This window comes from Chelonia mydas, chromosome 6 (assembly GCF_015237465.2).
Source record: "Chelonia mydas isolate rCheMyd1 chromosome 6, rCheMyd1.pri.v2, whole genome shotgun sequence".
NCBI classification, from domain to species: Eukaryota; Metazoa; Chordata; order Testudines; family Cheloniidae; genus Chelonia; species Chelonia mydas.
Window position 1 is genome coordinate 36,379,901 of NC_051246.2, and position 17,347 is coordinate 36,397,247.

The window sequence follows — 17,347 nt, forward strand, 5'->3', positions numbered from 1 at the left end:
GGCAATGGCGGCATGGATGCAGAGGACAGAGCAATTGGATTAAGGCTGCCTGGATTAAACGTATTTACTCTGCAAAATACTTCCTTTAAACAAAACAGCATTCAAGTCCCTTTTCCCCTCCCCACACTCACAGGGGAAAGGAGGAAGAAACAACACCTCCCATGCTGTCTACTCTCACAGGAGAGCCCAAACAGCTGGAGCTCTATAATAAAAGGAAAGTGGCTAGCTAGAGGCCTTGTAAACGTCAATTGACCACCTCTAAATATGTGCCATGCTTAGTGAGAACAAACAAAAGAAAGGGGAAAAAAGGGGGTTTATAGTTTTGTAAATTAAGCTACCCTGCTTGAGGACAAATCCCCACATCCCATAACCAGTTAATAGCACGACAAACTGCAAGCTCTTAAATCCGCACAGCTACAGTAAGAGAGAACATTAAAAATGGATAAATAGATAAAAACTATTATTCTGTAAACAGACAAATAAAATAGTAAGCAGGCATTCAGAAAGTCATCCCTGAGAGTACAATTGTATACTATACTTTGAGCGGGGGGGGGATTAGCTCGGTACCAAAATTGTTGAATTTTAAGAGTATAGAATAGAATTGAAAAAAATTAAATTAAAAAAGAAACAGTGAAAAAATGGCTGTAAAGTTGTAAATTCTATGAAATACCATTATTTACCTGTTTGACCTGTAGACCATGACTCCATATCCTTTCTAAGAGATCACAAAGACTGGCTATTAACGTATTCTCTTCTACACCTGTGATGTTCACCTCACCATGACCTAGTTCCACAGCTTCTCGACCCATTTTTTCAACCAGCATCCTCTTGGTCTTGAAAAGAAGATGGCAAAAAGAAAGTTATTCTTACTCATCAGGAACTGCTATGATCCTTCACAGTCTTTAAATTCCTTTACAATAGTAACAGAGTGATAATACAGTTGGGCTTATACTGTACCCTTGAAAAGCTAGTGCCGAAACACATTTCTCTTATTTCACTAATAGTCCTCCATTATGTGGCATCACCAGTATTGATCACCTGACAGCCTTTAAGTAATCCTATTCCTCTAGAGTGACCCTCTTGGGGGTTCCTGAGCAGTAGCAAGGTGGACAGGGACGAGCAAACTAGTCCAGATTCAAAATTAGCTTGTTCTCTTCAGAAAGCTCCCTATCTGAAATGGAGACAGTGAAGAATGAGGCTCTTGCTACCCTCTAGCTGTGGCAAGGTCCCCTAAAAACAGAGAAGAAGATAGCCAGGGAGCCCTCTCACTGAGAAAGGAAGATGTAAGGCAGGGGTGGCCAACCTCTGGCTCTGGAGCCACATGCGTCTTTTCAGAAGTTAATATGCGGCTCCTTATATAAGCACCGACTCTGGGGCTAGAGCGACAGGCTCCAACTTTCCAATGTGCTGGGGGGTGCTCACTGCTCCACCCCTGGCTCTGCCACAGGCCCTGCCCCCACTCCACCCCTTCCCGCCCCCTCCCCTGAGCCTGCTGTGCCCTCGTTCCTACCCCCTCCCTGCCAGAGCCTCCTGCACCCCACAAAACAGCTGATTGGGAGGTGCGGGGAGGTGCTGATCGGTGGGTGGGAGGCGCTGGGAGCGGGGGAGCTAACGTGGGGCTGCTGACATATTACTGTGGCTCTTTGGCAATGTACATTGGTAAATTCTGGCTCCTTCTCAGGCTCAGGTTGGCCACCCCTGCTGTAAGGACTCTCTGTGATAGACAGGAATGGTCCTATTTATCCAGGCTATGTTTCCTCTGGGTGAAGCTGAGAAAGACTTGGGAACACCCTACTGTCAGCATGCTGTTCCTGTGAGCCCCCATCTGAATGTTGTTTTTCCAAGAGGAATCCTTTCCTGGGTATCCAGGAGGACATATAATCTGTCCTACTTGTCCCTGGAGTCTGCAGGTGGCTGCTGTAGCGGTCTGTGGGTCTCATGCATGCTGCTGTCTCCCCTGCAGTGACCAGGTTGACAGCCACTCCTGCCCTTGCTATGGCCTGATAACGGCAGTTCCGTCTGAGATAGCAGTGGTGGGGAGGGGTCAGAATGAACCTGCTGTCTGTGGATGCAGGGATAGAGGCACGAGCAGATGAAGACAACTCACATTCATCCAGCCAGGTGGCAGCCACATCACAGAAAAGATGTATTCTTGTAACAGGTTTACTTTACCATTCTAACAATATCTATATGAAGTTGTCCTCATGAACAGGTATTTAAACAGGTTTATTATTAAACGTTTGAACTATGGTAGCTTCCGAAGTCACCAGTCAGGATCAGGGCCCCTGTGCTGGGTTCTATGACAGTCATAAATAATGAGACAGTCCTTGCAATGGATAATTTATTCACTGCAATAGGCTAGAACAGAGTTATATGAGAGGCTGCACTTTAGAATACGTATATGCCAAACATTGTGTAGCCTTTTGGATAGAACATTAGAACCCAGCTCTCCTGGTTTCTATTTCTAGATCTGTCATAGATTTAGTGAGACTGTGGGAAAGTCACTTAAATTTCTCACTTCCTCAATCTGCCTATCTATAAAGCAGAGATAATAATTTAGCCATGTTTGACAGTGCTTTGAGTGAGAGCTAGAGATGATAAAAGCTAAGTATTTTATATGCATTTATAAAATATAAGCATCCATATTTATTGCCTCTCAATGATTCATGTATCAAATGTTCTCCGTTCAATTACAAAAATATTGAGAGTGGGATTTTCAAAAGTACATAAGTCTCTTAGTTACACAAGCGCCCCTGAAAATCCACTTTGAAAGTCAGTGAGTTTTAATAAGTGCTTTTGAAAATACCTCCTATGAAGAACTTGTCCAGAGATCTGAGACTCTAGTTGTCTCTTTTCTAGCTCATGCACCTTTGCAAGTAATCAAGTTCTGCAGACCAAATTAGGCCCTCATTTACACCTGCGCAACGTCATGGTCTTTGACTTATGTCCTCAGCATTACTTAGGCAACTCTTTCCTTCCAAGGGTTTACACAGGTGTAAATGAATGGAATTTCGGGGCAGTCTATCACGAAGAGCAGTACCATAAGCTGCATATAGTCCCATTGCAGTCAGTGGAAGAATAGGCCTGATCCAAAACCTACTGAAATCAGTGGGAGCTTTTCGATGGATTTCAACAGACTGTGTATCAGACCAAATGAGCACAGTAATTAACTAAATTTTTATTCATCACTGAGAGTCCACAATCTGGCTCTTAATAAGTATGTTGATGATGCAAAAGATAAAATAGAATCCAGTGCAGTTAAAAAAAAAATCAGATAACCAAATATTCGAAAGGAACAGATCTATTGAATAAAAGAGAATTGCCATTTTTACACAGTCACTTTGCAGAGTAAAGCCATGCTTTAATTTTCATTATCTGCTTCAAACTGACCTTGGGAACTACCGTAATCCTGTCACATCCTAGAAGCTAGGCATCATTTTTCAGCTCTAGGTATCTAATCCATTTGATGTAACAGTACATTACATTAATCTGTTTAATCTACCATAGTCTGTTTTTGAACCTCTCTGAAAATGGTTCCTCAGTGACCTGGTATTGCCAGGTTATCCTCTCAGTATGCCCAGTGCAAGTTATTTCATTGTCTAAGTGACCTCACTGCTATTATTCATAGGGCACATACAAACAATGCAACAGCAGCTAAAAATCATTCCTAATAAACCAAATTACATTTTCTATTTTTAGTTTCAAACTATCACTTCTTTATACACTGTCCTTAACCACCTTCAGAAAAGTCCTCACCCTTTTTATGTTATGACCTCCCAAGCACTGACATTTACCATATGCTTCCTATGTCATCTTTTCTCTATGGATGTATCCATTTCCCCTAATCTCTCACCGTAGATCATTTTTCATAATTTTTGCTGCTATTCTTAAGCATCTCTCTAATTCATCCATGTCTAAGGAGAGCTAATTAATGGGCTCATCTGAAATGTTGCAAGTATCTCATGCCAACAGTCATAAGCATCTCAAACATTTCCCCCCTCTTTCCCGGACATTCTAACAACATCTCTATTACTTGCAAACTTTTCACATCCAATGACGCCTTACTCCCATAATGGAAGAGTTAAAATCAAAGGGCCATATCCTCAGCTGGTGTAAATCAATGTATTTCCATTTATTTCAATGGAGATATGCCAGTTTATACCAAGTGAAGGTCTACAAAGAACAAAGCATAGAGACAGATTATCTGGAGTGCCTACATATTCACACTTTCAGTTTTTGCAAGTAAGAATAACGAAAATGTATAGATTTTACCAGGCATTATACACAATGGCCCAAATTAACTCTGTTGACTTCAGGGAAGAATTTAAGTAAGAGTTTATGGAAGAGTTATTCGCTTTAATGTTATATGAAATAGCAAAGCAACTTGGATGATGTTTACTCAAATATATCAGTCAAAATAATTCTACAAACTGGGACCAGATTTCTTAGGAAAAAGGTGTTTTCTGCAGTTCGTTAACTCACTTCATTTTAACAATGAAATACAGTGTCTAGATTTTCACTGTATTTTCTCTCTTGTAGGACATTTTAAAAATATTCTCAGAATGAAGCATTCAAAACTAGACTGGACAATACACCAGAAAATGTATGGCTGGGAACAATCCTAGACTGGCAGGAAAATAGAGACCTACCAGAGCATCTGATCTTTCTTATTTCTATAATTTTGTTTTTATAGTACATCTCCAAATAGGAAAAGTCTCCAATCTTTCCAGGATATCTAAACCACATCCATTTATTTATTAAAGGGACATACAATCCCCAAAAGAGACAATGTAGACCAGTTTCAGATTATGCATACATCTGGGGGGGGGGGGGGGTGTGTGTGTGTGTGTAAGTGTAAAAGGTGAGTTTAGTTTTACTAACTATAGCCCAGCAAGGTGTGGGGATGGGAAGTCATGTTCTCTGCGTTACCTTATTTCGGCATTCCTTCAGTAAGCCTTCAACAAATTTCCAGTTTGTTTGTGCAATTACCGATGGAGAGAGGTTAGACAGCTTAGGCTGACGAATGGTGCTGCCCAGATTCCTGGCTTCTTGGATATACTTCTGTACAAAGATAGAAAAAACAAATGTACCCAAAAACAAGAGTGACAAAATGGTATACAGTAGCTACGAATCACAGTGTCAAACAATCTGTCTTTGCTGCCCCCATGCCCAGAAGAGAAAAAGATCACACCATCTTTCAAAAGAATGCTCCTTTAAAAAGGATAAAGAGATTTACTGTATTATTTAACTGAGTTAAGATCCCATATAAACTGTCCAGCTAGCATCAGCATGCAGTTGAGTCTTTGATTAACACAAACACAAACACACACGTTTGGATGCATAGAGTTTTCATTTCTCCCTCCACTACTACAGAGTCTTTCCTTTTTCTCCTCTAAAAAAGTCGTGTAATTATAGCTATACATACTTGATATTACTGTCACAGTGAAACAGTCCTTCCAAATGTGATTATTTTGCAGGTAAGTAATGACGCTTTTGGTGGAGGAGCAAATGTGACAGTAAAGGTATGTCTCTACTGCAATCAGACACCTGCAGCTGGCCCGTGCCAGCTGGCTTGGGCTAAGGGGCTGTTTACCCACCATGTAGACATTTTGGCTTGGGCTACACCGACAGAGGGTCCCAGAGTACAGTCTGCCTGAGCCTGAACATCTACATGGCACTTAATTAGCCCATTAGCCCGAGTCCAAGCCAGCTGACACAGACCAGCTGCGGGCATCTAACTGCAATGCATACATACCCTAAATGGCTTTGTCAGGTGATTAAAGACAGAAGATAAGCGAAGGAGTGTGATAACTGAAGCAGCAGTTTATTATGAATAGGTTCCAATATTACAAATCTAAAAAAGAAACATCAACATTTTAGAGGAAAAATGATTTCCTTGACTCATGAAGGATCTGTGCTGCTAATGTTGCTGCATTCTGATGGATGGATCAATATGTATTTCAGTGACACTTGTGAGAGGGCAGCATTTGATTGCTCTGGATTGTGACTGACTGAAATCCTACTCTTGCTACATCATAATGAATAAAGTGTTCACCTTTTGCCAAAAAAAACAAAACAAAAAATCCACGCTTTATCTGCCTTCTGAAACAGTCTAAAGAACTATGAAGTACATATATTTAACTATGCATCTTTGATGTCATGACTATAGGTCATGTTATATATATGACATACCAGGTAAAGCTCTGACACAGATTTTATAGAGGGTCTGAAAAGCCAGTCATGCTGGTCCCAGTCTAAATATAATTGCAAATGAAGCTCTGGCAAGGAAAAATCCAGATGCTGGCAGGAGAGGTTTGTAGCAAACAATCAGACAGCCCATGTTAAGCAAAAGTACGGTAAGCGGATATGATAAAAGCGTGCATGCAAAAACAGAAAAGAAAACAATTAAGACAGAACTCAATGCCATTTAAAGCTCAGACTAATAAACAAATATGCAACATAAAACCCGTAAATAATGAAAGCTTAAATAAAGGAAAGAGCAAAAAAAGCACTTAAACACTATAATTGTGATGAGATTAAACAAAGAATTAAAATGAACTATGTCCTTTACTGCATACTTGTGATAAAATTTTACAAGAGTCTTAACGGTTGCCAAATCTCACCTCCAATAATTAACCATTTGCTAAGTATATTCAGCTTTCGTTAAAAAAAATCTTTCTGAAAAATGGAAAGTGACTATTTACATGTATAATTACAGTTTGATACCTCAATGGTTCACACCTGCTAGCACCATATTTGTCAAAAACAATGTCAGATTATTGACTAACTACTACTCACTTTCTCTTTCTTCTCCTAAATGGAAGATGTTACTGAGACAAAGCACCATAAAGAGCATGTGAAAGAAGTAAATGTTCCTTATTTGTACAATCAAAGTGCACAAACCCCTTTTTCTTTTTTAATATGGTTACAAAATAGATGACATCTAATTTTATCTCCAACTACAATTTTTACAACCAAGTCACAAAATCCTGGAAAATAGGGTTTATAATGGAAAGTGCAGTTCAACCTTTTATATCATTGTTCACATATAATGATGGAATGAATGAACAAGAAAATATATTTTAAAAAAATTTCCTGCAAGCATCTTGGTATAAACTTTAAAGAGAACAAGGTTAAAAGATTCTTCACCCAAACATAAAATAATGTATCCCAAAGCTTTATTTTTTGTTTATATATAAGCACATATCCATTCAAATATTTTAAAAAGAAATCAGAACACTGGAAAAATGATTCTCATATTACATTTAACCACTATATTTTTTGTGCAATGGATGTTCAGAGAACTAACCAACCATTTTGTTCTTGCTTAAGTAACTGCAAAGTAGCTGGCATCATATGACCCAACTAATGTCACTTTAAAAGGTTCACATGGGGATTCTTGGAGTTTTTCTTTCTTTCTAGCCAGGGCCCCTCCTCAAAACACAGACGTATACTTATCAAAGGAACATCACTTTTTACAAAAGGGGAACTATTTTGAATCCTCCCAAAGCATATAGGATCCATAGTAGATTTAGAGCTGAAAATCAGCACTTTGAACAATTCAGCCTTCAAGCGCAGCCCAATACTCAGACCAGACAGTGCATGTCTACCTGCATACTGGTATCTGACTTTTGGCACATTTAAACACTGCAACTTAGTTACCTTTTTTTACCATTGGTTTCACACTCCTGAGACAGATCCTGACTGGCATAGCTCCTTTAAAGTCAATGGATCTATGACATTTTACACTAGCTGAGGATCTGCTCTTTATTTTTGAAAGGCCAGAGTAAGGAACAGCTGAGGTTTACTGTGGAATAACTGATTTGACATTTTGTAGGGAAGACAGTGTGATTTCTGTAATGAAAATCATATTCTACAGTTACTGAACAGTTTTCACCTCTCTCTGATCATTGTCAAGACGCAGGTGCTCTGTGTGTTGTTTTTGTCTGTCTTTCCGCCTCCACTGCGCAGGTGCATTTCTCTTTGTCCATCTACAGATCAAACAAGATTATTCATTAGATACCAAGAGTCAGCTGAAGAGGAGCGAAAAGCAGGAGCAAAGGTTTCCATCTTGGATTGTTAACAGGGCCTGTCCACATCACAAAAAATACCCACTGACAACAGATGTGCCAGAACCAGTGCCAAACACAGGTTAGCTGCAAGCACACTTGTTTAACACTTGACTTGTTTAGCACCTCTTTGTAAGCAGAGAACCTGTACTGTTTGAAAATAAAATCTGTCTGGAAAATCTGTCCATAGTTCTTAGGAAAAAAGCAAAAACACAATCTCGTGCACTTGGTTTCTAGTTTCCACATCTTTTAGGCTTCTTAGTCACCTTTGCAGCTACTATCCTCTTCTTCCTCTTTCCTCCCACTTTTTATGAGGTGGTCCCTTATTTTAAGCCATTACCTTTTAACTGACCTCTGGCACAGGGCTCTCTCTTTTAACCAGTATCAATTAAAGTCACTCAAAAACCTTAACTCTGTCCCCATTGCAATACTGGCCTCCTTGCTTCACTTTGTTACTAAAAGGATCCTTAAGAGTCCACCACATTCTAAAGTGTCATTTAAAAGTGTTTAAATTTGCATTTTGACATCACAAATTTGGTCTTATGCTTTAGATCTCACCAAGATCCAGTGCCACTCCATAATGCACAATAAAGTTTGTGTACTCACTTGTTGCTTGCTGGTCCTATGGAGAGTACGTCAGACTGAAGCTTGGGGAAAAACCCAAGTTCATACTTCCCTTGTCCAATCTTCATATCTAATAAGTGTGGGTGGATTGCAGTGTGATCTATTTTTACAAGCCTTAATTCAATAGCTTTCTCTGAATGTTTAAAAAAAAAAAAAATCTCTTAAGCATGTAACTTTACAGATAACCAGTGCGCTAAGTGTAGGGGTGGGGGAGAAGTTTTAATCAAGTTGGGTCACTGAGAGGTGCACTATAAGCACTGCCTTACCAAAGCTGCTTCTCCCAGATTATGACAGACACCTCTACACACACACACACACACACACACACTTTTCAAACCACTTTAAGCACTGCAGATAACCTTCCTTTCTCAAGTTACCATATATACTAAAAAAAACAAAAACCCACCAAACCTGTAATTTAAGGGGATAGGGGAATCCCCATATTGACCAATATCTGAACAGGGAGGCTTATGTACAAGTCTGTACTGTATCCAAGGACTGCTACCAATGGCAGCAAGATGCTCATCTTATCTGGAACATCCCACCCTCAGGCAGGTGAAGAGGAGAGCTGAGCGGAATTCCCTTTTACAGATATCTCACAGAGTTAGCTCGCTGTCTCAGGTTCTTGCACTGCCCTTTCCAGTATAGAATTTATTTCTCCACCAGAGCCTCAATTTCCAGCTCTTCTAATTTGTTTTTGAAACACTAAGACATTTAGATTCATGTTATGGCTGGTAAAATATCTTATTTGAACAAGTAGTCTAACTTTGAAGGTGCTGGTGAGAACAGCTATAACTCATTACATCTGAAAGAAATGTTCTTGTTACTCTTACCTGCCTCATCAATGGTAGTGCACTTTTGATACATAGATGTGCGCAGAGTTGGTGTCCTAACATTTAACAGTCTAATTTTATCTACTCTAGAATCAAACACTCTCAAAATTGGGTCTTTGTCATCTTCGTCATGGCACATAATCTTATTGTCGATAAAAGACGCAAACATCTGTGTCTCCAGAAATCTTGAGAGAAAAGGCAAGTAAGGTTCAGGCTGGTCCGACAAGAAAGATGCCTAGTGAACAAATAGACAAGTGACTTTATATAAAGTCTATATAATGCCTTGCTATAGTTCTGTATATCGTTAAAGTGGAAGTATTTCTAACCACGGACATATTGAAGAGTTTTAGAGAGATCCAAAGCCTTCTGTTTTTGGGGGAGGTTGGTTTTTTTGCAGACAACATTTCATTTTACTGTGGATGCCAACTCCATCTTGAAAAATATACTATGCAAACTTTTTAGTTTGCCTGGCAATCAACTATTTTTAGCACTTCATTTATAAACAAAAAAATATAAAGGACTTTAGAAAAACCCAACATTTTGAGATTTTAGCTCAGCTAAGCTCCCCCAGTGGCAAAAACAACACTGGATATACATATTATGTACTTATGGTCAGATCCAAAGCCCACTGAAGTCAACAGGAGTCTTTTCACTGACTTCAGTGGGTGTTGGATCAGTCCCAGAAGGTATGTCTTCACAGCCCACAGCAGCAAGCCTCTGAGCCCAAGTCGACAGACACAGTCTCATGCTATGGCTCTAAAACCAGCTGTGCAGACATTGTAGCATGGGCTGGTTCTCGGGATCTGAGCCTGAAGGGACGTCGGGGGAGAGCCTATTGTCATCTACATAATTTTGTTCTCTACCACAAGCACTAGAATGTCTTCAAATATAAATATCACTATATGTATAATAATATGCATCTCTTTACAATTGATTGGAAGGTTTCAATGAAGAAATTAAAATGTTCACAACATTCCTTCTCCACCCCACCCCCATTTTCTGACCACCTCTGATAACTTGTACTTTCAGGTTTGATTAGTAATTATTTAAACAAACATGACTCAGTTTTGCACTTCTTTTCAAACTTACTTTATCAAAGTTCTGCATCTGCTCCCTGTTGGTAAACCAAGACTCCTTGTCCTGACTTGGCTGAATGACAAATACTTCATAGTCTGCGAACATCTGAGTAAAACGGTTGGCAAAAGCTTCTCGGATTTGAATGTTCAGCTGATAAATCCGGAACTCTTCTTCATCGCACTGAACTTTGAGATCCTTGTTGCTACTGGTCTCCTCTCGCACTTCCAGCTGAGAGAGTAAGGGAACATACTAGAACCAAATGTGTCCCTTCCTTTATGGGAGGTTTAAGTACACAGGGAATGTAGGCCCTGTTTGTTATCCAATTGTCATTCCTCTAATCAACATTCTAACCTATAACCCACAAGGTTCCAAACAGCACTATCACGGAGAGCAGTATTTAATAACTCAGCTGAAAAGACTGTTAGTATAAGAGATTATAGCTCCAATAATAAACTGGATGTTCAGGACACTAAAAATAGGCATTTTTTAAAAGATAGATAATAAATAGAATACACAGAGACACCATTTACTTTCTTTGGTCCTTAAACAAACAAAAAAACAACACGTTTATGAGGTCACAAGAGACTTCACTATTCAGGCACACTAGGTGAATATGCTTTTCTCTCAAGTGTATTATAAATCCGTATTTATTACTGTTCCAAGTCATTATGTATTGACCTTCCTATTAATATCGATGTGCATAATCAAAAGAAAGTTGCTATCCAAGTAGAGTAGGCATTTTTCCAAGATCAGAAGTCCTCAGTGGCACGCTTTATTTAAAAACCACACTTCTCTAAACAGCCAAAACAATGCTTTAAAATGTAATTTTAAAAAGGACGTGGACTGAGGTTTTCAAAGCTACACAGAGGATCTGGTTGTTTGGTTCCTATTAATTTTAACAGGAATTGGGTGTCCAGTTCATTAGGTAGCTATGAAAATCTCAGCCATAATTATCTATGTAAAATATCCAAAATGGTGCATATTCATATCTCCTGCCTCAATTATGGGACATGCCACTAAAAAAAGTAATTGGATGGAATATCTTGAGCTTTCCACATATGCTCTATGACTTGCACCCACACACAACAGCTAACCAATGCATTTTAAGCCACATTGATTATACTAGCTGGCTGCAGTGCCTGGTACAAAGGCCATAGTCAAGAACCAGCTGTACCCATGGATTCTACGATGACTTCTCTCCAGTGCAGACAGCTGCAACATTCAACAGTTCTTTCCAACTCTATCCTAGACAGGTAGTGTTTCAAACTTTGAAATTACTTCTAGCTTCAGAGCCAGGCACTAAAGGATAGCTACTTCAGGAGCAGTTTTCTTTTCTCAGTTTAAAAAAAAACCAAAAACCTAACAAAGTTATGCCCTGTCCACATCCACAATCACAGACATTTCTACAGAAAGTTAAAAAAAGAGGGGTTTGGAAACTGTTTTCTAATCTAAAATGGAGGAGAGTGCAGAGAGGCCAGAGTGCATAGAAACTCACAGGAGATAGACACCTGTATTTCTCCCCACTATTTTCCAATGCAATAAGCAAAACAAAAGCTTCTTCCCAATTTCCCCCTGAAGAGAAAGAAAACAATGTAAAAGAAAAGCCTAAAAGAAACACAGTTGACTTGAGAGAGTCTCATATCTAGTAACTGAATGCTCACCCTTACTATCCTCACACAGTTTTCTTTCCTTAATCCAGCTCTACTCCCTAGAGCAGTCCTACAGCAGTAAGTCAGTTCCTTCATTTAATCTCCCCTCTTGTAGCACTAACTTCGGCAAAACAAGCAAGAATCAGCCTTACAAAAGGGGAGGTCTGTGGGGAGCAATTTAAACATGCAAGGCAAACAAACATCCAAGACAAACAAGCAAACCTTTTTGAGAAAATCTTCCCTCCATATTAGAAATGTAAAACAAACCTTGGAGAACTTTCAATAACCCCACTTATGCAGGTAGGGCCCAATTTTCAAAGGTGCTGAGAACCCACAGTTGAGAACAAAGAAAGCCATATGTGCTCAGTATCTCTGAAAACCAGGCCCTAAACACTTTACAAACATTAATGAATAAAGCCTCACAGCATCGCTGAGGCGGGCACATTATTTTCCACATTCAAGAAGTGGAGAAACTGAGACAGAAAGATGCCAACACACCAATTTATGTGAAAGCTAAGATTAGTCTCCACAAATAACTGTATGCCAGTTCTTGCCATGTCTACATAAGAAAAATAAAAGTATGTTTTTAAAACACTGATTATCTAACATAAGTTAAGACCCTAGTGTGGGCAAGGCAAGTATTTTTAACATGTCAACAGAGAAAAATAAACACTAGGTGGAGCCAAGGGATTAACCTCGACCAAACCACAACAACTTGCCTTTGTCTATACTACAATGTTAATATGGGTTAACGAACACATATTAAAAATACACTTTTTTTCTAGCGAGGGTAAGGCCCAAGCATTCAGACCACCACTCCGTAAATCTTTCACTCACTCAGCAGATACTGCAATTCTGTAATACAACTTCCAAAGAGATTATATGCAATTCCATAACTTACCTTTTCTAGGCTCACACCTGTTCTTTTAACAAGTGCTTGAAGCCTTGCTATGGTCTCATTTTCCTTTAGCAGTTCATATGAATTTAAAGGTGATCCTGCTATGTTCCCATTTCTTTTATCAGAAACTATGTCACATGCTCGGAGGTTTTTCATCTTTGAGGCACTTTCACTACAGTGCAGGTTTCCCTCAGGTGGAATTCCAAACGCCATTAGGATCTCAGAGATTTCCTGAATGAATTCGAGTTTATTCGGGAATTGGGGCAAATCCTCTGGAAGCTCAATGAAATGGTTGTCTACGTCCACAAAACACAGGTTAGCCTGCAAAATTAAGCCAGGATAGTATAACATTAAGCTTCAAACATGGAATTTAAATGTTTTATAAAGATACATTTTACATATTGTATATGGACTCTTAAATGTACCTCTACTCCACATACACTCCTTGGGTTAACACAGCCTGAATCTGTTGGCCTTAAGAGCACACTGCAAGGCATGGTTTCCCAAGCTTTTGAGGAGATGGCCATAGTACGTGCCCTGAGAAGTCCTGGCGACACACCAGTGAGGACACTAACTCATGTGTGGCTTTGCACAGTGGCTGCTCACGCACTGATCTCAATCACGTGAATTAATGCTGTCCCTTCCGTACTATGATAGTCCCAGTTCCTCTTGACATCCATGGGACAGAGTTAAGTTTCTGTGGTTATGTTATGAAGGAAATGTTTCTTATTTCCTGGATTTTTTTTTAAAACATTTGTAGGGTTTTTTATATTGTAACATTAACCTTCTTCTAAGAGGTAAGCTCTTTGAGGCTAGGACTGTATTATCCTAGGTTTGAACAGAGCTTAGCATAATTGGTTCCCATTCTCATTTGGCCCCTAAGTCCTATCTAACAAATAATAAAACAAAGAATGGGTATGTGGAGAACCCCTAACTCCACATTTCCTGGTTTTCTCACACTTGAGTTGTTAAGGAATTAAGATCCCATCTTCAGTGGGAGGTACACAGGGTAATGGTCAGGATCCCTCACTTTGATTCCACAATAAAGATTTTTGTGTTTCAATGGACTCAAAATAGTTATTCTGCAGTAAATAAACTGACTACCGTGAAGTTTAGTGTGGGTTCATCCTCCAGCCCTTAAAAGCAATTTTTAATGGCACATGTGTTGGTTTGGACTTATGTTCAGTACCAATGTAGTTTTAACACAATAAACGTTAGGTGTGCACACTACAGTGCCTCCAGTGCTAGCCTTAAGACACATGCAAACTGCAGCTGTTTACATCCGAAGGGGTAGACAGCAGAGCAGCTCCCATGTGCTTCTTTGAAATCATGTAGCATGGCCCAGATGCATTATTTAGGAAGCTCTTGTATTTTAAGTAGAAGACTGAATTTAGGAATTTCCCAGTGATCCTCATATATGCATCAGAGGCTTTAACACCTAAAGGCCCGATCCTGCAAATACCTACCAAGCAGAGTACAAGTATTTGCAACACAGGGTACTGAACAAATAATTAAATCTCAGAACCAGTCCACTTTACCTGTAATTGCTCAGGACAACAGAACAAAAAATGTTTAATTTCTGTCAAGTTGTTTAAGAAGTGAGAAGCCACTTACACATTAAGAAACTTTTACAAAAAATAATAATACTTTTTTCTTTTACCCCTCATTTCACAAAAGCCTGATCCAATTTTCCTTACGCTTCTCAGCAATATTTCACCCTAGCAAAAGATTCTCTATGTGACATTTACATTGGCTTGGTTAGGATGGGAAAGATTTATTTGGGGTATTTGGAGGAGAATTGGACAAATATTTGGTTTATAATGGACTGCTAGCTTCATCCTAATTACAGAGAGACCAGAGTGCCTGCATAATCCAGAAACTAAAACCTCCTGCCAATAAAGGAAAAGCCAAACCAGATGTGAAGTTTTCTTCACAAGGGAAGCCCAGTGTTTGGCTCATCTCGCAAACATTTTCTTCTTCTAGTCAAATGGCTGTATAGAAATTAGTCTCTCTTCAGAGTACTATACACACAGCCTACATGCAAGCCACAGAGGTGACTGGTCATCACATAACCAGTTGTTACTATGCCATTTAATATTTACCCCACTACTACTTCTGCTTGCTCATGCTTAAACATGCGTTGTATAATATTTGCATTACTATATTCAAAGGGAACAAATATTTCTCCCGATTTTTGTTCTGTTTCTCTCTAGCTTCTAACACAATGGGGTCCTGATTAATGAACAATGCTCCTAGGTGCTACAGCAATGCAAGTAGTAGTAATTTAGGTCCTCATTCAGGATAGCACTTACGTGTCATTGAAATCAAGGAGACTTGAACACAGGCTTCAAGTTAAGCAACTGGTTAAGAGCCCTTCTTATACAGGGATGCCTTCCGGAATCAGAGCCATATTCCTCAAAGTAAACAGGAAAGGCAGTTTTCCCTATTTTAAAAGCCTTTTAAAGATACTAGAATTAAATTTCACTGCAGAAAGAAAATAGCTAGAAATTGAAAAAACTGTCATATGCCAGAATCAAGGTAGGTATAATAGCCTCAAGCAGTCTTCAGGTAAAGCTGCAATAGGGTGGGTAAAAATCAAAGTTAAAAATTTGAATTTTAATTTAAATCTGATTTTTTATGGATATTTTAACAATACTTTTTTAGATTCTTTTTAAAAATACTCTAAGGCCTAGACTTATAATCTCTTAACCATATAAACAAAAAACAGATATGCTGAATCCATGAGCTTCTTTTAAACCTTTTCAGTTAAAGGCTGCTTTTCCATATAAAGAAACAATCAGGGAAAAACATCTAATCTTTCAGGTCAAGCTTTATACTTTACAGTAAAAATGTACAATTAGAGTCTGAAAATATTAAACTATAAAATGGCTTCAGTAAATGTATATAGATATAATGTAGTAGCAAAAAGATGTACCAAATCTAGTGTATATTTAGTTATAACCATTAAAACATGTTCATAGATTCATAGATACTAAGGTCAGAAGGGACCATTATGATCATGTAGTCTGACCTCCTGCACAACGCAGGCCACAGAATTTCACCCACCACTCCTGCAAAAAACCTCTCACCTATGTCTGAGCTATTGAAGTCCTCAAATCGTGGTTTAAAGACTTCAAGGAGCAGAGAATCCTCCAGCAAGTGACCCAAGCCCCATGCTACAGAGGAAGGCGAAAAACCTCCAGGGCCTCTTCCAATCTGCCCTTGAGGAAAATTCCTTCCCGACCCCAAATATGGCCATCAGCTAAACCCTGAGCATATGGGCAAGATTCACCAGCCAGATACTACAGAAAATTCTTTCCTGGGTAACTCAGATCCCATCCCATCTAATATCCCATCACAGGCCATTGGGCCTATTTACCATGAATATTTAATTACCAAAACCATGTTATCCCATCATACCATCTCCTCCATAAACTTATCGAGTTTAATCTTAAAGCCAGATAGATCTTTTGCCCCCACTGCTTCCCTTGGAAGACTACTCCAAAACTTCACTCCTCTGATGGTTAGAAACCTTCATCTAATTTCAAGTCTAAACTTCCTGGTGGCCAGTTTACATCCATTTGTTCTTGTGTCCACATTGGTACTGAGCTTAAATAATTCCTCTCCCTCTCCGGTATTTATCCCTCCGATATATTTATAGAGAGCAATCATATCTCCCCTCAACCTTCTTTTAGTTAGGCTAAACAAGCCAAACTCCTTGAGTCTCCTTTCATAAGACAAGTTTTCCATTCCTCGGATCATCCTAGCAGCCCTTCTCTGTACCTGTTCCAGTTTGAATTCATCCTTCTTAAACATGGGAGACCAGAACTGCACACAGTATTCCAGGTGAGGTCTCACCAGTGCCTTGTATAACGGTACTAAAACCTCCTTATCCCTACTGGAAATACCTCTCCTGATGCATCCCAAGACCGCATTAGCTTTTTTCACGGCCATATCACATTGGCGGCTCATAATCATCCTATGATCAACCAATACTACAAGGTCCTTCTCCTCCTCCATTACTTCTAATTGATGCATCCCCAGCTTATAACTAAAATTCTTGTTATTAATCCCTAAATGCATGACCTTACACTTCTCACTATTAAATTTCATCCTTTACTATTACTCCAGTTTACAAGGTCATCCAGATCCTCCTGTAGGATATCCCAGTCCTTCTCTAGATTGGCAATACCTCCC

General features: G+C 39.2%; 1 protein-coding gene across 6 annotated transcripts in view; it reads right to left on the reverse strand.

Moving 5' to 3' along the window:
• DENND5A (DENN domain containing 5A) overlaps positions 1 to 17,347 on the reverse strand; it is a 110,167-nt gene that overhangs the window by 28,560 nt on the left and 64,260 nt on the right. For all 6 annotated transcript variants that reach the window (XM_037899781.2, XM_037899783.2, XM_043549917.1 and 3 more), the window contains 7 exons: positions 13,154 to 13,471; positions 10,616 to 10,831; positions 9,527 to 9,761; positions 8,676 to 8,826; positions 7,898 to 7,991; positions 4,930 to 5,061; positions 681 to 833 (listed from right to left, as the gene is read on the reverse strand). In XM_037899781.2, the coding sequence (XP_037755709.1) occupies positions 681 to 833; positions 4,930 to 5,061; positions 7,898 to 7,991; positions 8,676 to 8,826; positions 9,527 to 9,761; positions 10,616 to 10,831; positions 13,154 to 13,471 (1,299 nt within the window). The remainder of the gene's footprint in view (positions 1 to 680; positions 834 to 4,929; positions 5,062 to 7,897; positions 7,992 to 8,675; positions 8,827 to 9,526; positions 9,762 to 10,615; positions 10,832 to 13,153; positions 13,472 to 17,347) is intronic.